Genomic DNA, 20,049 nt, shown 5'->3' with positions numbered 1-20,049 from the left:
CTCTGCTGCACTCACCCTGAGGAGCTACTAGTAAAGTAGCAAGATTAGATTAACCCTTCGGATCATTTCTCTTTTCTTTTAACACTATTGGTAAGAAAGGTTTCCAGTATAAATAGAAAATATAATCTCATTGAGTCCTTTTTTCTTTTCTTGTGCTCTGTATCTTATTTATTGTCCATTTGTGTGTGTATCGATATCCCATTTTTTGCTTAGCATAGCTTGAACCCATTTGTTATTCATAGAGTTCCTTACTTCTCGTATGTTTCACCTGTTACTCTTATAATCCTTAGTGGTTAAATATTTTAGTAGTGTTTCAGTAAGTAAAAGCAGTTGGGAGGAGAGTGGGGCAGGGTACTATTGTTCTTGGATAGAGAAGTGCATTTGCACTACAAGCAGAGATAATGAACTCTCATTCTCCATCCTCCTCTTCTAGAAAAGCTTTTTCTCTTGCACTTGACCTTTGTGCATCTTAATCAGTTGTTTCAAAGATCTCTAGCACCAGTGAACGTGTGCAGTGTACATTTCCTGAGGAAGTTGCCTGTCACATAAGGTTTCAATGTGATTCTAGTGGAAAATCCCTTCCAGATACGGGTTAAGAAGTTGAGCTTAAGTAAACATGTGGAAGAATGTCCAAGGAAAAAAGCTTCTGTACAGGTGCTAATTTTGAAATATTGCTAAAATTTCTCAACAAAATACTGAGCAGTGCTTTGAATTACAGGAGTGGAACAATCTAAACTGCTGATTGTTCAGAATAAGGGAGGTCAGGACAGCAAAATACATTTAGGAAATGTGTAAAACCTTCTTGCTATCATATTTCAGATGGGTGCAAGGAATGTTTATGAGTTTATGGCTGATGAGGCAGTCAATGTGCATGCTAAAACTATGAAATACTACCTGCTGTCTAACTCCTATTAAAAATTAAAATGGTTATAAGCAAAGATAGACTGGTCTCAATGGGCTTTGCATCTTCAGTTTTAGAATTCTAATTAGTTTCCTTATTTCTTAAGGTGTATTTTTCATCTTCTTTTTGTTTTGCATAATCTTGAATTAAATAGGAAAACACAAAATTTTGAGACAAAAATGTTTTGCTTCTACTGCTTGAATTAGAGTAATAAGCACAAGTGTGTTTTCTGTTCTGTCTGGTCTGCTACAATTAACATAAGATGTTTTATTTATTATTCAAGTACTTCAGATAAATGCTAAATGTGGGACATCTATTCCCTTTCCCACCTCTCACAATAAAGAATGAATGGGATTAAGAAAACTAGAATTGTGTTCAGAATCTCTTTGTTTGCAATACTATCTTTGTGATATTTTTGATCTGTTGCTTTAGATACCCTTTAGATAAAGCAACAACATATTTTCAACTCTTTTAGAAGCAGAAATGCTGCAGCTTGTCTAGAGAGCAATTTGCTTAGCAGAGACAGGAATCCATATTTGTGGATCACCACAGCTGTGAAGCATCCCGTCTAACTTCTAAAATAAGTACAGTATTTTCCAATGAAACAGTTTACTCCCTTGGACTTACCTTGGGTGGACTAGAGCTTATTATAATTATATAATAAAATTTGATTTGTTTCATAGAAATTGCATCGTACAGTTTCCATTCAGATCTTGGGTTTTTATAGTTTGAAGTGCTTGAAATTTGTCAAGAGAGTTTTACTCAAAGTAGGGTATACAACATAAGCTATAAGTCTAGACTTCCTCTAAGCTCAGGATAACCAGATGAATCACAGTCTTTAATTCATGGCTCTTCTGGTAGTTTTTAGATGGTTGAAGTTATAGAAATGAATTCTATAACAATTTGTTCTGTAAAGAATGAATTCTATAACAATTTGTTCTGTAAAGCTACAGTTCACTGGGATGAAATTTTTAAAAGGAAGTACACTTTGAAAATATTCATACATAAAGCTGCATATATTATGTACATCCATATAATAGCCCTGAAATGCTCATAAATGTGTATGTAAACAGGTGTTCAGTCTTTAAGAGGTTTTTTATTATATTTACTACTCTCTAAGGATAATTTGATGGCTCAGTTTCCTATTTTTTTTCTTCTTAAGAATGTAAACCATCTTGAAAAAGCAGTCTCTCAGCAGATCTCTTGTGCCAGTCATGCACAAGAAAAAGAGACTGGAGTCTCAGCAAATACTTCCTTCTTTAGCAGCAGTGATTAGATAGTCTCTCAGTTAGCTTGCATCTTGAAAGATTCTTTGACTTCATATTTTTTCCCTAATGTTAATCCTTTAAGAATAAGAGCAGTCCACAACTGTCAGTTTTAGTGAGTTGGATTTGTTTGAGCAAGATAACAGTTCCCAGAGGAAGGTGAGCATGGGGTAGAGTATTTTACTATCTTGCTTTTCTTCTCAGGGAGCTTTCTTGACTTGGCCTAGCTGCTGCTGTTTATTTCCCTGAGGAACATCTGTGAGAGGAACTGCATTTGTCTCTGAAGTACAGAACTGCTTCCTGGTTTTATTTTTCCCACCTTTCATTTTTCAAACAAACATCTACTTTCCAAATTCTTTCAGTTGTGTTAATGCTATACACTGCTTAATAGATTGTGGCAGAGAAAGCGACTTTCTCAGAATTTTAATACACAGCTATTTAGACAGCAGTAACTCATCCAAGGAGAATATAGTGATGACATTTTACCAGTATTTTAATCTATTAATTTTGTTCAGATTTTAACCAACTGAAATAATATTAAATGCTCTTTTTTTTTTTTTTTTTAATTTGTAAAGAAAAAATAATTAACACTGCCTGCTTCTCAGATTTAAACTAAATGTATTTAAGCTTCATGGGATTTGAGAAAGAAATTACTGGGTTCATTCTAGAGGCAATTTTTATCATTTTCAGAGAAAGATAGTGGAGAAAACCATTTTGTTATGGAGAGCTGCACATGGAAACACTGTCCAAGGTCTAAGCTAAGAATGTTGATGGAAAACATTTATAACTTTTCAAGACTGCAACTAGAAGCAGGATAATTAATGATATTATGTATCCCTTTAATGTTGCTTTAATTTCTCTTCTGCAATACTGAATCTTTTCTGACATTCGTTGATCCAGAAAATTCTGTCCCTTTTACAGTGGCATTAAAACAGAATGTGTCACTTCCCCTTGTTTCTGATGTACTGGCATCTTATGAAATTATATTCTTTTTATAAAAGTAAGTAGTTACACAATTATTCCATGCCATGTTAAATGAGAATAATCATATATAACTGCTTTATTATTAGCTACTAATAAAATGTCATCTCTGGCAGTGGGGCTAGGAATGAAGAGGTTTTGAACTCTAGAATGCGTGTAGATTTTAATTATTCTCCATTAGTATAGCTGCCAATTTATTTACTACAGATTGGTGGTTTTTTCCCTCTCTTTTTCCTGAAAAGGTGGAAGTGGCACAAATGAGATTACAAGCTATACATTTAATTGAAATGAATCCATCTGATCTCTTCAACACCAGATACACAATTTTTCAGCTATTCATATTTTTACTTGAGTGTTTTTTTTTAGTGGAAACTTCCTTTTTCTTAATAAGCCTGTTTCCTTATGCAGGAGTATCCCTAATACAGGTAGCTCTATACATAGACCAAGTAGCAATTAAACCTTTTTTTGGGTTCAAAGTAATATATTGTTACCTGATTGTCATCACTTTTTAGACAGAAGTACTAATGTTATTCTAAGGGAAAAAGTGGACTTCTATCTGAGTGCCATTTCCTGATTCCCAGGCTTATGCTGGGGGCCCTGAGAGCAGTCATCTCACCAATTTACAATGTAGGGATTTACAGGGTTAACAGTTTTCTCTGAGAATGGGAAGCAAGCATTCTCATGTAGAAGATGCACTATTCTCTTAAGGTATATAGACTAGACCTTTTTTCTTTAACTTCTGTTGTGAGCTTGTCTTTTACAAATTTTAAGACTGCTCTGAATGACTTGCATTCTGTCTTGTTTGTTTCTACTATTTAACATAGGGGAAATGTGACACAGCACTCTAGAGCCTAAAACATTTTTATTTTGAGTGTTAATGACATCCATCAATACAACATCTTTATTTATTTACAAATATAATGTAAGTTCATGATTTCCACTACTATTTTCAGTTCCCTGACTTCCATTTTCTGTCTGTGATTCTCTGTAACTTTTAGCAGGCTTGTGACTGTGATATCCTTACTGCCTATTGATTTAAGGATTCTTTAATTGAAAGCTATTCAGCAAACATGCTTTTCAATTTACTGTTTTGCCCAACTACATTTAGATGCCAGAGGCTCATTTGCAGCAGTTGAAGGTTAAAAATTTAAAAGCTTAAAAGTAAAGCTGCATGTCATCTAGGTATACTAGAGTTATATGCAGGGTTTTCACCAAGGACTTGTCATACATCTTACATAGCCTGCAGGCTAAAAGTGTGTGTCTGTGCCTTTGTGTCTGTGTGTGTAACCACAGGAAAGGAAAAGGCAAAAAAATCAATGGTCTCAAAATTAATTAAAATCAGGAAGACTTCCCCCTGCTGACAGGATATTTAGGATGAAAATAATTAAATGAGCTATTGTGGCCAATGCAGTATCGATTGCTCACTTCAGAGAAGCTCCTTGAAGACTTAGATGAAGACTGATAACTGGTTTTTAACAGAGCCAAAGGCAACCATTCCCATCTTCAATTCTTTTGCTTTTGTACAGTCTGACAAATGGCTTTCAACCCAGCCTTATATTGACCACTATAAAAAGCTATTATCTACTATAAATAAATTGCATATACACATTGCTTCTCCATTTTTCGTATTTGTAGAGATGAAAATGCTTCATATTTTTAATTTCCTCATACTTTAAATGAGTAGCCACCATCCTTTCAGGGCAGAAAGTCTTTCTTTGTTTCAAATCAGAGGTTTGTTTTCTTGCTTTGAGTAAACAGGGTCAGGATATGCACACTTGATTTAGAGATGGAGTGAAGATAAGACTAATATTTTCAGAATAATAACAAAAGAGAATAAACCTGAAAATGGCACCAGATTTTCCCAAGTGATCACTGGAATTTAGCTATGGCATGGCTACAACAGCAAGAGAAAAGGCCCATTGGAGGCAACCTCATAAAGCAAAGCTCTTGGTGCCAAAAACCTGACACATCTTATTTCACACTCTTCTATTTCCAGCTACTTTGCTTCAGTCCCTTGCTAGTCCATTCCTTTGGACAAAGCCAATTAGCAGATGGAGCACATAAAGTATAGCCCTCAATCACATCTTTCAGTGAATTTTATTTTAAGAGAGCCTCGTTCATGCATTATGAGACCTTTTCATGATGTGCACTAGAGCACTGCTCTGTGGTGTCACACATCAGGAGAGTCACTTCAAAAGCTTGCTGCTGTTCAAAATTAAAATCTGTGGCAAGTATTTCACAGTAATGAAGCCTTCAAAAATTATTGTGAGAACAAATCTTAATGAGAGGGAAATGAGTGGGCAAGTGTTGTTTTTGTTTTGGTGGCAGACTAAAGCAAAAATAGACATAGAGAAATCCATATAAAGGAAAGTAAATAATATCGTTTTAACACTTGTTTAAAATATCAAAACAAGCCTGTTAAAAGCATTTGGCTTTGAATCAAATTAATTTAGCTACATGTTTATGGAAGCAGACTCTTACACATCAACTTCCTTGTGGAAGCACACTTGCAAGAGGAAAACTGTTCCACATCATTTAGAAAGTCAGCGGTTCTATGGAAAATATAATAAGAAGTTACGAGAATTGAGAAGTAATTAAAAAGTGCTTCCTACCTATGCTTTGGCAGCCTTGTCCTACTAATGGCTCTGGTGTCAAATTTCACTGTTCCTGTGTCAGTGTTTTTGGTGAACTACAGCTCTGTGAGATTGAGATTCTTAAATTACTGCACTGTATGGATAGACTGGTTCTTCTCAGATATTTTAATATAAAGAACTCATGCAGTCTTTGAGAAAGGTCTCATGCAGTAAGAGAAGTCTCTGCAGATATAATTCTCTTACATTGCTTTCTTTGTGAAAAATTGGAAATAGTTGTACCTCCTTGAAACTCAAAGACTTTTTGTGATTTTTATAACTGGATAATTTTTTGTTACACTTTTCATTAAATATTAGATTAAGAATTGTGAAGAAATCAACTGCTAATAATTTTGAGACTTTGAAATATCTACCTTTTGAGCTTTAGATTACTCAGGCCTTCCCTAGAATATGTGATGAAATAGATAACTACATTAAAATTAAGAAGCTACTGTCTTGCAGATATCATTTCTTGCTGCCTGCTGCCTCAAGCTATTCATGACCAGTCAGAAAAGGCTTTTCTAAACAACCGTGACATTTACTGCACTTTGTGATATCTGGAATTTTTTTATCAAGGGCAGAAGTTAACATCTTAGATTAACAACTTCAGGAGAAACAATTTTCATTCTATGAATACGCATCATTCTACTGTCCATGAAACTTTTTGTAGGAAATAAGAGATGAAGAAAATAAGATGATAAAATTTTTAGCCTGAGTGGGTTTATTTCTGTATAGGATTCTTTGCAAAACAATCTGTTTCGATAAGACCATAACATTGGGCATCTAGGTGAAATGTGACCCTTTGTGATTTTAATTTTGTGACACTATATTTTGAGCTCACTCCCTATCCAGGGGTCAAAAAAATATTATATTATTTCCTGTAAGTTTTCCATACCCGATCAATAATCTCTTCCATTTAGTTTTAGAGACAAGACCAATATATTGCTTTATCTGTCAAAGGCCATTTGGCTAGGAGAGTTGTTTTGTGAGTGTGAATGAGAAAACTAGAAATCCTTGTGACACTGAGGCTAAATACTTCTATATTTCCTCAATTTTCTTTCTCTTCTTTCTTCTTTCTTACAGACTGCAGTTTCAGACATGTACAATGTTCTGAAAAATAAGATAAAATATATGAAAAATATGTTTTTAAATCTTGCTTAAGCATAGTTAAGAGGTATATGTAGGTTTCAGGAAAAATAAATTCTCACCAGATTAGTCAGACATGCAGAGAAATTCTTAAAACTTCTGCATAAGCTTGGGCACATTTTTATTTTTAAATGTAGATTTAGATGCAGTGAAGAAATTTGACTGTTACCCTGATGGATGGAATCCTGATGGAGTATTGAAAAAGCTGGAAGAATATTCAGTGTTTTTAGTTCCTATTTTTGGTTTAGTAATTATGAAAATTATATACTATCAGTTGGCTTTATGATAGAAATATCCCATTGAAAGTGGACTGTGCTTAGAGAGATTTCCAAAATTTTCAGGATGGATCTCTGTGTGAGTTTGAATTCTGTATATTGCTGCAAATTTTATTGAACATACCAAGATTCAAATACATATTAAAAAAATCTGATCACCAGAAAAATTGTGGTTGGTTCTTATATTCACCAGAAGAGTGTCTATGTCTAACATAATAGCAATAGCAGTTTGAGCTGCTCTGATTAATAAGCCTGTATTCCTTCTAGCACTGAATTTCTACAAGTAAATTATCAGTTTTGGAAATTTTGTATACATAAAACCCACACATACAATTTTTCTTTATCTTACTTTGTTTATTTGTAGCCCTATTTTTAATGTACTTTTAATGTTTTGAACTTGCTATGCAAGGATATCAAAGTACCTAAAATTTCCAATAAGCTTTCAGTGTCAAGGTACCTGTCTTCATTAGCCATTGAGGATCCCATTAAAAGTTACTCAGCTTTTCCTGAACCATCACAATTTGAAGCTGTTCTTAAATTAGGTAAATTTTTGTGAGCTAGTATATTAGAATAATATCCAATGAAAGCTGGTTTTATGAGGGCAGTTTTAGAAGATAGCCCAGAAAAGTAGTGTCACAAATCAGAAAGGAGCTTTTCAATCAGTGAATAAATTAACTTACTGTAAGCAGATTTTAATCAAAACAAAATGTGTCTAATGCAAATATGTCAATGTATTTAATTCCGTGTCTACTCTGTGATGCTGGAATCAACAATTTATGAGAATCTGATTATTAGAACTAGCATCATAACATGATAAAAAGGGTTTTTTTTCTGAAATAAATATTAATTAATGGAGAACTTCATTGAAGTGAAAAAGTAATTATACAGCGAAAGGCAGTTGGTGGAGGCACAATGGCAAAGAAAAAAAATAATATTGCAAGGTCAATTTGATTTTCTGTATTATATCTAGACTATCTAGCATACAAGTTGATCAGAGATTTATGACAAAAAAATCTAAAAAATAGATATGCTTCTCAAACAAAGCAGAACAACCCCAAAAAGCTCCAAACCTCAAAACAATCTCAAAGACAAAAAAATCCCCACATAAAATACCTACTTTTAAAATCTAAAAAAAGATTGATTTTCTAAGTTGCAGGCCAGCAGCGTGTCTTTTAATACCTTTTTCTTTAGATATTACTGACTTTAATGAGGTGTTAGTTCAAAAGAAAAAAAAATTATTTATTTAGAACAGAGCCATAGGACATAAATTAATAAAAGAATTAGAGAAGGTTGACATAAAGCAGAATTCTATTTTGAAATAAATACATAATGTTTCATGGATTAGTTATGTTTTATACCGCTTAACATTTTGTTTTCTTCTGCAAACATGAACTTTGCAATGCTGTACATATAATCTGTAATCATCTTTTTTGCTGAAGATATTAAAGTCTGCGTCATTAGTCCTTTCTAAGAGCAGAGAAATTTAAAACAAGAGAAAAACATTTATTATTAATGCTCATAACTCTTCTATCTACATTTCAAAATCATCAATATACATTTATTTTTGTCATTTTACCTGCAAAATTTGAATATGTGAAAACTCTGAAATCCACAAACATTGTACAATTTTTACAGGAAAATAGAAAAATAGGCTATTTAGAGATTCATTCTTTAGAATGTGGGGTTTTCCCTCTATTTAGGATCAGATTTACATTTAATCTCTGGATTATACCAGCTTTATGCCTCTCATTTGCATTCCCAGGTGTATTTTCTTGTTGCATGCGGGTTCAAAAGTATTCACTGTGTATGCTGAGTAGGATCTTTCTGTAATTACTTATGAATTGCTCATGCAGAAGGACTTTTCATGTGCTGTGATAAGTCTTGAATGCTGAGCCATTATGACAGTAGCAGTCAGGTCTTTATTGTGGATGTGGTTGATGGAGTTGCAGTGATCACAATCATATTGATTTTTTGAACTTGAGAACAGATGAAAGGAAATAGACTACCAAAGACCAAATAATGACCCATTGTTCCTTGTAATTAGGTTTTTGCTATCTGTCCCTAAGGTGCATAAGAGTATGATGAGGTATTTTATTGCAAAAAATATTATAGCATATACCATAATTTCTAAAGTTCAGAAGGAAGGTTGAGAAAGTACTTCAAATATCTTTCACCTGGAAATATGAACATTTTTTTTTTTAAGGATATGTGTAAACCTATACATATATAAAACTGTAGAACTTAAATAAAAATATCATAACATTCTTAATTGTATATTATAAGCACATTCTGCAAAGGATTATGCTGTCAGTTGACTTTTGCTATTGCAAGAAATACAATGAAGATAATTTTATTCTTGGATTAGTAGAGTTTATGACATGATGAGACATTACAGGATCCTGTGAAATCACAGAAAATAGAATATGTAAGAAATACATTTCAAAAAAATATAATTATAAATATATATTTTTTTACTTTTTTCTTCTCCCATGCTGTTAGTACTTATTCCATTATTCCCGATAAGTGCGGATGACCATATAGGCTGAATGATTTATATTGAGGGCTTTTTCCTCTTTCTGTGATTGGAAAGATACAACCACCCTGAACACTTGTACAAGGTAATGACATATAACTTGTCAAATAAGTGGTTGATTTTAAAATAAGTGAGAATGAGAAGTTGATAAGGAAGTCCAGGAAATCAGGCACAACTTAACCTACTATCAGAATAGGAAACCATGCTAGTGGGTAGAGAAACTGGCTTTGAAACCAGACTGTCATGCAATCAAAGTCAGACATTGAAGCCTCCAAAGATGCATTTCTAAATATTCTCAATTTCTTCCTACTGTTGAGAAATACATTCAGTGCAGGTAGCTCCATGTGAGAGCTGCAGGTTGAGCTCTGGCTGGCCAGGAGTCCTAGGCAAGAGGCCTGGAACTGCCAGTCCTTTGCATAACAAAGGACATGGGGACCTGTGGCCCGGCCAGGTGACTGGACGCTGGTGTGGCTGTAATTGAGGAGGACATAAAAGCCACACTAGTCATAATCCATAGTTGAGAAAGGTAGAAAGATTTTTTTATTTTCTCTACTGCTATTCTTATACTTGTTCACAGTGGCTGTGGCCTAATTTAAGATTGGCTGCTTAGCAAACAATGACAAGGCTGTCTAACAAACAATGACCATTCAGGCAGTAAACAATCAGCTATACAAGCAAAAGTATAGCTGCTACATATTATCCACAAGTTCTTCCTTGTACACTCTCAATGTCCCATAACAAGAACATCCTCCCCTCGTGTCCAGAACATCTTCTCTTATTAATTATCTTCTTGGCCTTCTCTGTCGGTTTTACTAAAGTTGCAAAATTTCACTGCAATATTCTCACGGGTAAATTCTGACTAGTTTCACGTCTAATTCTAAGGGTTTGTTAGTCCAGCTGTCAATCTCCTCACACTGGGAGACACAGCAGGAGCTGATGATCCCAAGACTTTCCAGCATTTAGACTGTGAGGACATATAAGCCCAGGGATTCCTTTGTCCTGGGTCCCTGCTTGCAGGCACCAGCTTGAGCTGTTTTTTTTTTTTTTATTTTATTTAATTATTACACCGTGATTAAATTATTTAAGGGATAAGGATGTCTGAGACTCTGCTGTGGGAAAGCTGGAGTTGAGCTGATGAGAAAACCTGGTCTGACTGTGTGAATGGGGGGGGTGTGGCTGCAGAGGGTCTTCTGTCCCAGCTCAGGTGGTGTGACTGTGACTGCTAGAGTGGCTCCTGGATGGTCAGACAGGGAAGTTTCCTTAACACTACTTATATCTTTAAATTAAATTTTCCTCTCATAATTAAGATTTAAGGTCTTGCTTAAGAATGACAAAGTGTCCTCTTCAGAAAAAAAAAATTCAAAATTTTCTTATTCACTTCAGGTTGTATTCTAAATCTTTAACATTTTATTTGCTAAAATGGAATTCAGATCTTCAATCAAAGGTCAAGCAGATGGGAGAAATACTGCCGCTGTTCTCATTTCAGGGAAACTTGTGTTTAAACTACCTGCTAAATAGATTTCCTGTGTCCATTTCTGACAAAATTTCAAGTTATCTGAAAGTTTCACCTGCAATAAGTTAAAATCAAGCTGCAATAAATGGCTATCCACCTAATTCATTTTCATATACTTTCAGGTCCTTAACACTGTAAATATTCTACCAAATACCATTATTAAGAATGTTCTGAGAGATATAAAAGGTTCTACCACTTCAAAATTTTATACCAGGGAATACGTGTTTATTCTGTCAATAAAAGAATGCATATTCTTTCCTATATAATGACAAGAAGTGTGGCAACCATATCAGTGTAATTTGGAGTGCTTTTCCTATTTCTTTTTTCTCTTGGCATTTTGTAAAAATTTGTCATTGTTTCATGTTCTACTTTGCTATTTTGCTTCGAATTGGAGATCAAACTAGGAGGCATTGAAGCAAAAGAGGAAATCCTTTATTTTCTTTTGTCTTTTTGTGTAAGAAAAAAATTACAATTTAAAATATAAATTTACATCTCTGGTTCATTTTTTCTAGATTAAAAACAAATCAAAAGAATTTTTGTTAGTGTAAAGTCTTATTTGATAATATATGAAAGAAACTATTTGCTTTGTTTGGATGTTAAAACAAGTACTTTGAGGAGGGAGAAAATAATTTGCATTTGTTTTGTCTTTACTTAAAATTGCCTACACATATCTGTAAACCAAGCCCCTGTCAAAATTCACTAGACCACTAAATGTTAGAAAAAGAATTTAAGCAGCTATATCTTATTTAAAATACTAGTGTATTTTGAAGAAAAAACCTAACTGATTTTTAAAAAAGTTAGATGAACATTATTTATAGCTTACTGGTGCTCGTATCTTATTCCCTATTGGAATGCATTTTTGAGGGTCAAAAAATATATCTGTACTCTTTTCTTAATTGCACCCCAGAGTGGAGTTAGGAATGTGTCAAGAAGTAAGAAAACATGAGCATTAGTAAGCATACAATGCAATTTAACAGTTCATAAAACAGTAAAATTTAATCCCAGGCTGAGAGATTTATTAAATCTCACTTAGCAAAATGGTTTTGTGGGATGTGTTAGCAAGTGAGAATTAAGTGAAATGATTTCAGGGGCAATAGACTTTATTAGCTGAGGAGGGGAGGAACTAGTTTTGCAAGCCATTTCTTCTTAATTTCATTCACTTGTTATAATTGCCTTGAGTGTGGGAGAGCTTTCTGTGAGTAGTAGTAGTGTGTTGGGTCCCTGGAATTTGTGTGCATAATGCTGCATTTGTCAGGCATCATCGAACAGAAATGTCTTTTGTTGATGGGCTTGTGCAGAAGTTCTTCTAATGGTTGTTAAAGATATTTCATTCTAATACAATTTAAGCCCCTATCTGTAATATAAAATGGCTCCTATTGGGTTTATAAGGGCTTTTTTGTTTGTTTTGTAATATTTTTTATCCATGCTTGCTTTCTATGCTCTTTAGCACACCTGGGAAAGACAAAGAAAAATTACCCTCTTGTTCTGGACCTTCTTGAAAAATCTCTTTTTAGGGCAGATTTGAAAGTATAGTTTGGAGGTAGCTGATCAAGCATATGTAGTGACTTGAGTAGGGTAATGTTAGCATTATTGGCACCATGTTATATGAGACTTCGGGGGAAAATGTTCTTATGTTACTAGTTACTCAGTTTTGTGGGTTAAAATCACATTGTCCTAACATAATTCAAGATCTAGCCCTTAAAATCAAGCAATAGTAGAATCTATAATAAAGAAACTACAGAGTCTTATAAGTAAATCCTAGCTTACTTTTATATGTAACCTATCATGGTTTCTGTAGTTTATATCCAGTAATTTTTAAACTCAACTTTAAAATTTTTTATCAAACAGAAAAAACTTTAAGGAAAGTAATAGTGCCAGTAATGACACCTCTCCTGAACTGTAGGTAGTCTTCACTTCTTGAAGTGTCATCAGACTTTTCTTACATCATTTTTTTTTAAGTTGTTCAAAAGAAAGGAAGAAGAGGCAGCTTCTATAAGAAAATCAGTCTTCAAAGGAAAATAGTGATAATAATAAAAAAAACGAACCTAGAAAGAGGCATACATCTGTTCACTGTACTCACAATGGAAATAACCTAAAATATAAGAGTAATATGGGGAAAAATGAAAGGCAGGTTGTAGAACAAAAAATGGAAGTGTTTTGTTTGTTTATGAAATATGCCATTTATTAAAGGTCTTCTAACTAATAATTATGTGTGTTAAATTGTCACTAAATATAAAAGAGAAGAATAAGTAATTATCAAAGGAGGAGTACTGCTTAGCAGGCTAAGGAGATTATAGGACATTTGATAGTTTTGAAATGAGTAAGTATTCCACTGTAAATCCTTATGGTGCAGTGACGCCAAAATAATGTTCCTTTTCCCTAAAATAGTTATGCTGGGGAGGAAGGAGATTTGGTTAAGATATCCTGTTCCTTATACCTCCAGTATCTACTACTTGCTCAGGCTGTTAGATTAAAGTAAAACAGCTTCTGTTCTTACTCTCCAAATTGTACTACATCATCTCTGTCCTTCATAAACCTGACTACAGACAGACTGGATATATAAAAAAACCCAAATCCAACAACCTGAGTTTGCATCCAGTGTTCTATCTATTACTGTTGTGTAAGAAATAAAATACAATTTATAAAGGCCAATGGAAAATTCATTCCTTATTGAACGTGCCCCGCCTTGTGTATTTACACTCCTTTTGCCAAGTAGGAATGCAACATTCTCATTCTGTTCTAAACTCTTGGAAGACTTAAATAAATAGAATAATAAATACAAGCTTAGCAAGAAGAACTTGTTGCAGTATGAAACGGGCATGTTAACACTTAAACCAGTGACCACAGTCTGTCTGAATTATTTCCAATGATACTATGGTCTGAAATCCAGTCAGTAACAAATGTACATGATGAAATAAGTTTCACAATGGATTAAAGACTTGATATAATTTTCTTTTAATGTGTTCATACCTTTTCAAGGACTTTGTTAATAAAAAGTGAAAGTGTTTCACTTCTATGCATTTATTGAATAATTTTGTCATGGTCACCTAGGAAACAAATGCAGGTATACATTTGTGAGCATTTGCAGTTTCATTGCATTCTTGATGCAGCTAAGGAAGTCATACTTGAAAGAACTTAAGCATCATTTTAATTAATGCACAAAATTTTTCAGAATACATTAGTGACCATCAGACACTAAGCAAAACCCTATAAACAGTTTGACCTTTAAAATGTAGTTGGATTTATCTCACAAGCATAAAGGTTGACTGACTAGGTAGGAAGACAAAGATGATCTTGAGAAAAATGAGCTGCATATGAAAATTATAAGCTCTTCTACTTACTGTATTACTATTATTCAGATAATATACAGGTAAAGATAACATAAGAACTAAAATGTAGTGAAGTATATGCATACTTTACTAATCATCAGAATAAGCTTGTCTCATGCTATGCATTAAATGAACTGTACAATATCTTCCATTGAAATTTTTAATGATCCAATTCAGTTTAATACAAAACTAAGTAGAGAATAAGAATACTACGTATCAAGGTTAATTTTTTACTTTTAGTTTGCATAGGACATTTTCTTCTAGAACATTTAAAGAACTGTTCAGGCTTTTTTAAAGAATTTTAGCAACATATTTGTCTTTGCATGAAAATCTAGATATACTTATTTTATGATGTGTTTGTAACTTGACATTAATGACTGTAGTAACTGGTAGATGCAGATTCAGGTTTATCCATCTGATAGGACAGGGCTTGTCTACTGAGTTATGGATATGACACTATTGCATTTTCTTCCTCATTTGCTTTGTCTTTGATGAGGAAATAGATTTTGACAACATGTTTTCAGAATCATAGAATCATAGAATGTTAAGGAGTTGGAATGAACCTTAAAGATTATCTAGTCCCAGCCCTGCCTGCCATGGACCAGGTTGCTCAGAGCTCCATTCAAACCGGCCTTGAACACTTCCAGCTATGGGAGCATCCACAACATCTCTGAGGAACCTGTTCCAGTGCCTCACCATATATATCTACCAGAGCTTATCATGTGCCTTTGACATCTTTGGGTGTTTTTGTCATCCTACAGGCTTCCACCCTGGTAGCTTATAGAATTTGACAGAAAGCTACGTTGTTCTGCATCTGGCATAATGTCCATTTGATTCCTTCTGACGAATCTTAGCAGTTCTACTTCCAAATTTGCATCTAATTAATCAGTTGGTGCTGGTATTGAAATTCTGATTGCTTCTTTGTGGGCTTTTTTTGCTAAAGTCTCATAGCAATTTCAATTTTCCTTCATTGGTACAAGGACTGCAGTTTTAGAAGTAAAACTGATTTAAAAAACAGTTTGCATTTCTGAGCCAGATTTATGTGTTGTACTTATCGTGTAGTTTATTTAAAAAGCTGTTGTCTAGACTTCAACTACTGCCAAGTCTTGCTTCTAGAATATTAAACTTTGCATGACGCTTACTCAGCATGTCATTCCAACTTTTTGGTGTTTCACTGCCTCCTTGTCAAATATCAGCTTGCCTTAAAAGCATTTTAATGCCTTGAAGATAATGAACAATTTGGCAGCAAAAATATTTTCTGACTGATTTAGAGCCCCTGCATAAACTGCTTGGAGTCTGAGATCATTGAAACCTATTATACTGGCTATTTAAAAATTAGGATTTATTTCTGTTTGAATTTTGAAATCTCTCCCTGGGAGAGCCATTTAAATGTGAGCATATATTTTTCTCTTTAACAGTAGCTTATGGGCTATAATGGTAGAATATTTTTGCATTTTTATTTTTAGTTTTATTGTAAAGAGCCTTGGGATGCCTTTGCATGAAAGGCACTATATAAGCTCATTTTGTATTGCATTGTATTGTATTGTGACAAGTGCAATAATCTCCAGGTTTCCTATCCATTAAAGAACTAATTTCACAGCTCACTAATTACGTGAATGAGAAGGGGAAATAGGTCCTTTTTCTCTAAGGTATGCTGAGCAGATGGCATAGCACTGATTTCCACCAGCTGAATCTAAGGTCCTCTTGTGCCTTTGGTTCCGAGGCTTGCCTCTGTTTGTCAAAGAGAAGAGCAGAGAGATGTCACGTTCTTGTACAGCATGACAATGTGTACAGAGAGGCTGTCTCTGTCCTGTGCTAATACAGCATCACTTAGCACACACTACATCTAAGCCTATTTATTTAGGATGGGACATGAAAACTATTAAAATTAATAGTGCATTTTGATGTAATTCTAATATACCTCTGATTTATTGAAGATACTGATTAGTTCTGCCATAGGGATTTGAACTGATGCACATTCAAAAGTTAATAATAAATCAATTGGGTACCGTTGGGATGGTATCTTGTCTGTAATTTCAAAAAAACCCCCATTACTTCCTGAACCTGTACACTTTCCTTTATAGCTAAGGTTTCGTCAGCTTGTTTCTTTTTTTCTTTCCCATCACTCATGAAAATAACCAGCTTAAATCAACCATGCACACAGTGATTTATATAGCTCTCTAACGCACTTCTTTTTAAAGTAACATGAGTCATCAGATACCAGTGTACTCCCATGATCCTGAAAAGTAGCTATTTGAGTCCTTTTTACAGCATTAAGAAGAGAAAAGCTGAGAATGACTGAAGATCTTGACATAAGTCTTGTAGGACTTGGCAAAAAGGCTATATTTTACAGTGCTGCACAAGCAGTTGGACCATTTTTCCCTTTAGCTTAATGAGCAGTGCTAATTTGTTGTTTCTTTCTCTCTCTGCTGGCCTGTCTCCTGTGTTTGCTTGGTTCTCATGGCTCTGATGTTCTCATTTCAGACGGATGCAGCACTAATGTATGATGCAGTTCATGTGGTGTCCGTGGCTGTCCAGCAGTTCCCACAGATGACGGTCAGTTCACTACAGTGCAACCGCCATAAACCATGGCGCTTTGGGACCCGCTTTATGAGTCTCATTAAGGAGGTGAGTCACTAATAAAGGATCCTGCTACCCTGCTTTCTTTTCTCCCAATTCCCATTTCCTTTTGCTTTCACTCTGCTTTGTTTCTTTTTTTTCAGTAGATGGTAATTTCTTATGTATAAAGAGTTTAACAAGCAAGGCGGCATTTTTATTTGAAAGTGGGTTTTCCTGGAGTATTACTTGGAACAAAAAAAATATGAAAGGGTGAAATAACTGCATTTAAAATAAAACTTATGTTTGTAGGTAATTGAGTCTGTGTGGAGCATTTGTGGCATAAAAACTTAAACACCTAAAACTCTCAACTGTAGACTGATTGAGAGAAGTTCAGTGACTAAATACTGGCATAAGTTCACAGGGGCCAGGAATAAATTCTACTTCCTGGTTTAAATTTTTTTTTCATTTTCTATGCTGAACTACTATACATCTCCTTGATTCTCCAAGATGCTCTTTAGATACTGATAGTGATAGTAAACCTAGGAGATTAAAGGTGCTAAAGGTGAACTGTGTAGACTATTCAAGTCTCTCATACTGTATCTCCTAATGCAGTGTTTCTCAATCTAGACATGCAAAATATTATGATGAGGAGAATTATTTGCAATGGAACGTATTTTTTTTTTTCAATATTGGTTCCTTCTAGGATGATAATTTTATTTCCCACATTTCCTTTCCGCCTTTGTATTGTTTCAGAACAAGGGTAGATTTTCAGTTATAAAAAAATGAGGCTATTGCACTTTATTAAAAGTGAGGAAAAAGCTCAGGAAGGCTGGCTCACTGACCTCAAATTTTGCTGTCTCAATGTGGTTTCAGGGGAATCAGCATCTTGCAAAAGTAAGACTTTATTTGAATGAAATTTCCTGAGAAAGAAACGAGGTCCAGCATTAATGAAACAGAGAAACTTGAGGGTTGGGGAGGGGGAGGTATGTAGGGAAGCAGAAGTGGAAAATCATGCATGAATAATAGAGGAATGAAAACAAAACAGCCTTTTATCTCATTCAGTAGAAGAGTCTATTGCCTGGCATGGAAAGTTTAAAAAAATGCCTATAAAGACTGAAGGAATATTTGATTTCATTAGGAAAAATTAAATACAAAATATTTAAAACAAAAAATCAGCCACAAGGTAAATTATTTACGTGAAATGAATAATTAATGATCCTACTTTGGCAGGTGTAAAGTTTGTCCTTTTTGGGAATACAAAAAAGGAAGAGGTACTTATTTATAGAAATTGTTTTTTCTTTCTCCATAGGCCCACTGGGAAGGCCTCACAGGCAGAATAACTTTCAACAAAACCAATGGCTTAAGGACAGATTTTGATTTGGATGTCATCAGCCTCAAGGAAGAAGGTCTTGAAAAGGTGTGTAAGACATTTGTCTCCAAGGAGGTGTGAAACAAAACCAAACAAAAACTTACTCCTTAAAAACATTTACAATAGTACTTCATGTGTTACGTAAAACAGAGTACCTGCTCTCAACTCAGTATCTCTATAAATGGTACTAAAAAGTTAAGATTTGGTATCCTGACAGGTTTAGCTGTATTCTGACATTAATGTTTCTTGTACAGAGGTGGAGTGAGAGACCAAAGAATTGGGAAATGCTCTTTCCATGTAGCTTAATATTTTCTATATTTGAACTTAAGACCTTGGGAGGCATGTACAGATATTTTGCCTGCCTATATTACCCCATCACAATCTGAAATCAGATCATCTTCTCTCCAGCCACCTTACCATGAAGAGATTATTGCAGGAAGCTACAGTGTCTCATTGTTGTGATCAGCAGGCAAAGGTTTTGCAACTTGCCTTGTAGTTTGCATTTAGATCTGGTGTTCAGTGTTCTGTAAGAACTATGTTTTCCTTCATCTTCAGATAAAGTTCTATCAGCTGTTGTCCCAAGGTGATAGTTGTGGGCACAAATAAAAACAGAAATTAAGGGAAGGGACCATACTTCAGAGTTGCATTTCCTTTCTTCTGTAAATCACTGAATGGAGAAGCTAGTATAAGCAACATATTTCTCCAAGACTTCTTCTCATTCAGCTTTGGAATATTGGAATATATTTCTTACTGGGAAGATTTGTAAAAGTTCAGAAACCGTGAGCTTGTCTTGACACACTTACATAGGTAATAAGATTTTTGTTGTCCAGTGGAAAACCTGTGATTCAAGAACTAAACTATATTTTAAAATGCTCAGCAAAACACTGACAGTGGATTTCTCCTATGAAATTTCCCATGAAGTGAGCTCTGGAAACCTAAGGGGGAAAAAGAGTATATAGTAGTGATTAGACTTGAAAAGCAAATTAATATTGTGGACAAAAAGAATAGGTACAGTGCAACCTGTCTTCCTTACTGGAAACAGAAATGGAAGAATTGATGTCATGGTATAGCTAAATAAGTCAGCAGTAGCTGAAGAGTCTGAATGTAAGTGACTACTGATGAAAATGAGGAAAGGAAGTCTTTGTAATTTAAGATGGCTTTAGGAACATTAGGTGGGATTTGGGAATCACAAAGCAACATGAGATTTCTGGAAAATAAAATTGACATTGTCTCCATTGACAGTATGCTAGGAGATATATACATCAGTGAAAATATAGAGATAAAACAAGAAAGGTCTACAGAGAAATATGGAAGACAATAAAATTCAACAGGAAATACAGTAGTACTCTAGAACACATAATAGAAAAAAGGAACTTGGGAAACAGTTATATTGAAAGTTAAGTAAGAGACAACAGAAATAGTTGTTGAAGCATATGGATGTTTAAAAACAACCACCATGTGCTTGAGCTGTATATAAAGATTTTCATAGAAAAGGAAGATATTTTTGATACCTTCATGGTTTATTTTGGTCATATGACAAATGGAAGC

The 20,049-nt window shown here is 34.3% G+C and overlaps 1 protein-coding gene across 1 annotated transcript in view; it reads left to right on the top strand.

Moving 5' to 3' along the window:
• GRIK2 (glutamate ionotropic receptor kainate type subunit 2) overlaps positions 1-20,049 on the top strand; it is a gene marked incomplete at both ends in the record, with an annotated part of 355,572 nt that overhangs the window by 169,321 nt on the left and 166,202 nt on the right. The window contains 2 exons of the mRNA XM_082276818.1: positions 17,058-17,201; positions 18,442-18,549. Of these exons, the coding sequence (XP_082132944.1) occupies positions 17,058-17,201; positions 18,442-18,549 (252 nt within the window). The remainder of the gene's footprint in view (positions 1-17,057; positions 17,202-18,441; positions 18,550-20,049) is intronic.

This window comes from Coloeus monedula, assembly GCF_965178545.1.
Source record: "Coloeus monedula genome assembly, chromosome: 2".
Lineage (NCBI taxonomy): Eukaryota > Metazoa > Chordata > Aves > Passeriformes > Corvidae > Coloeus > Coloeus monedula.
This window is presented reverse-complemented; position numbering and strand designations above follow the sequence as displayed.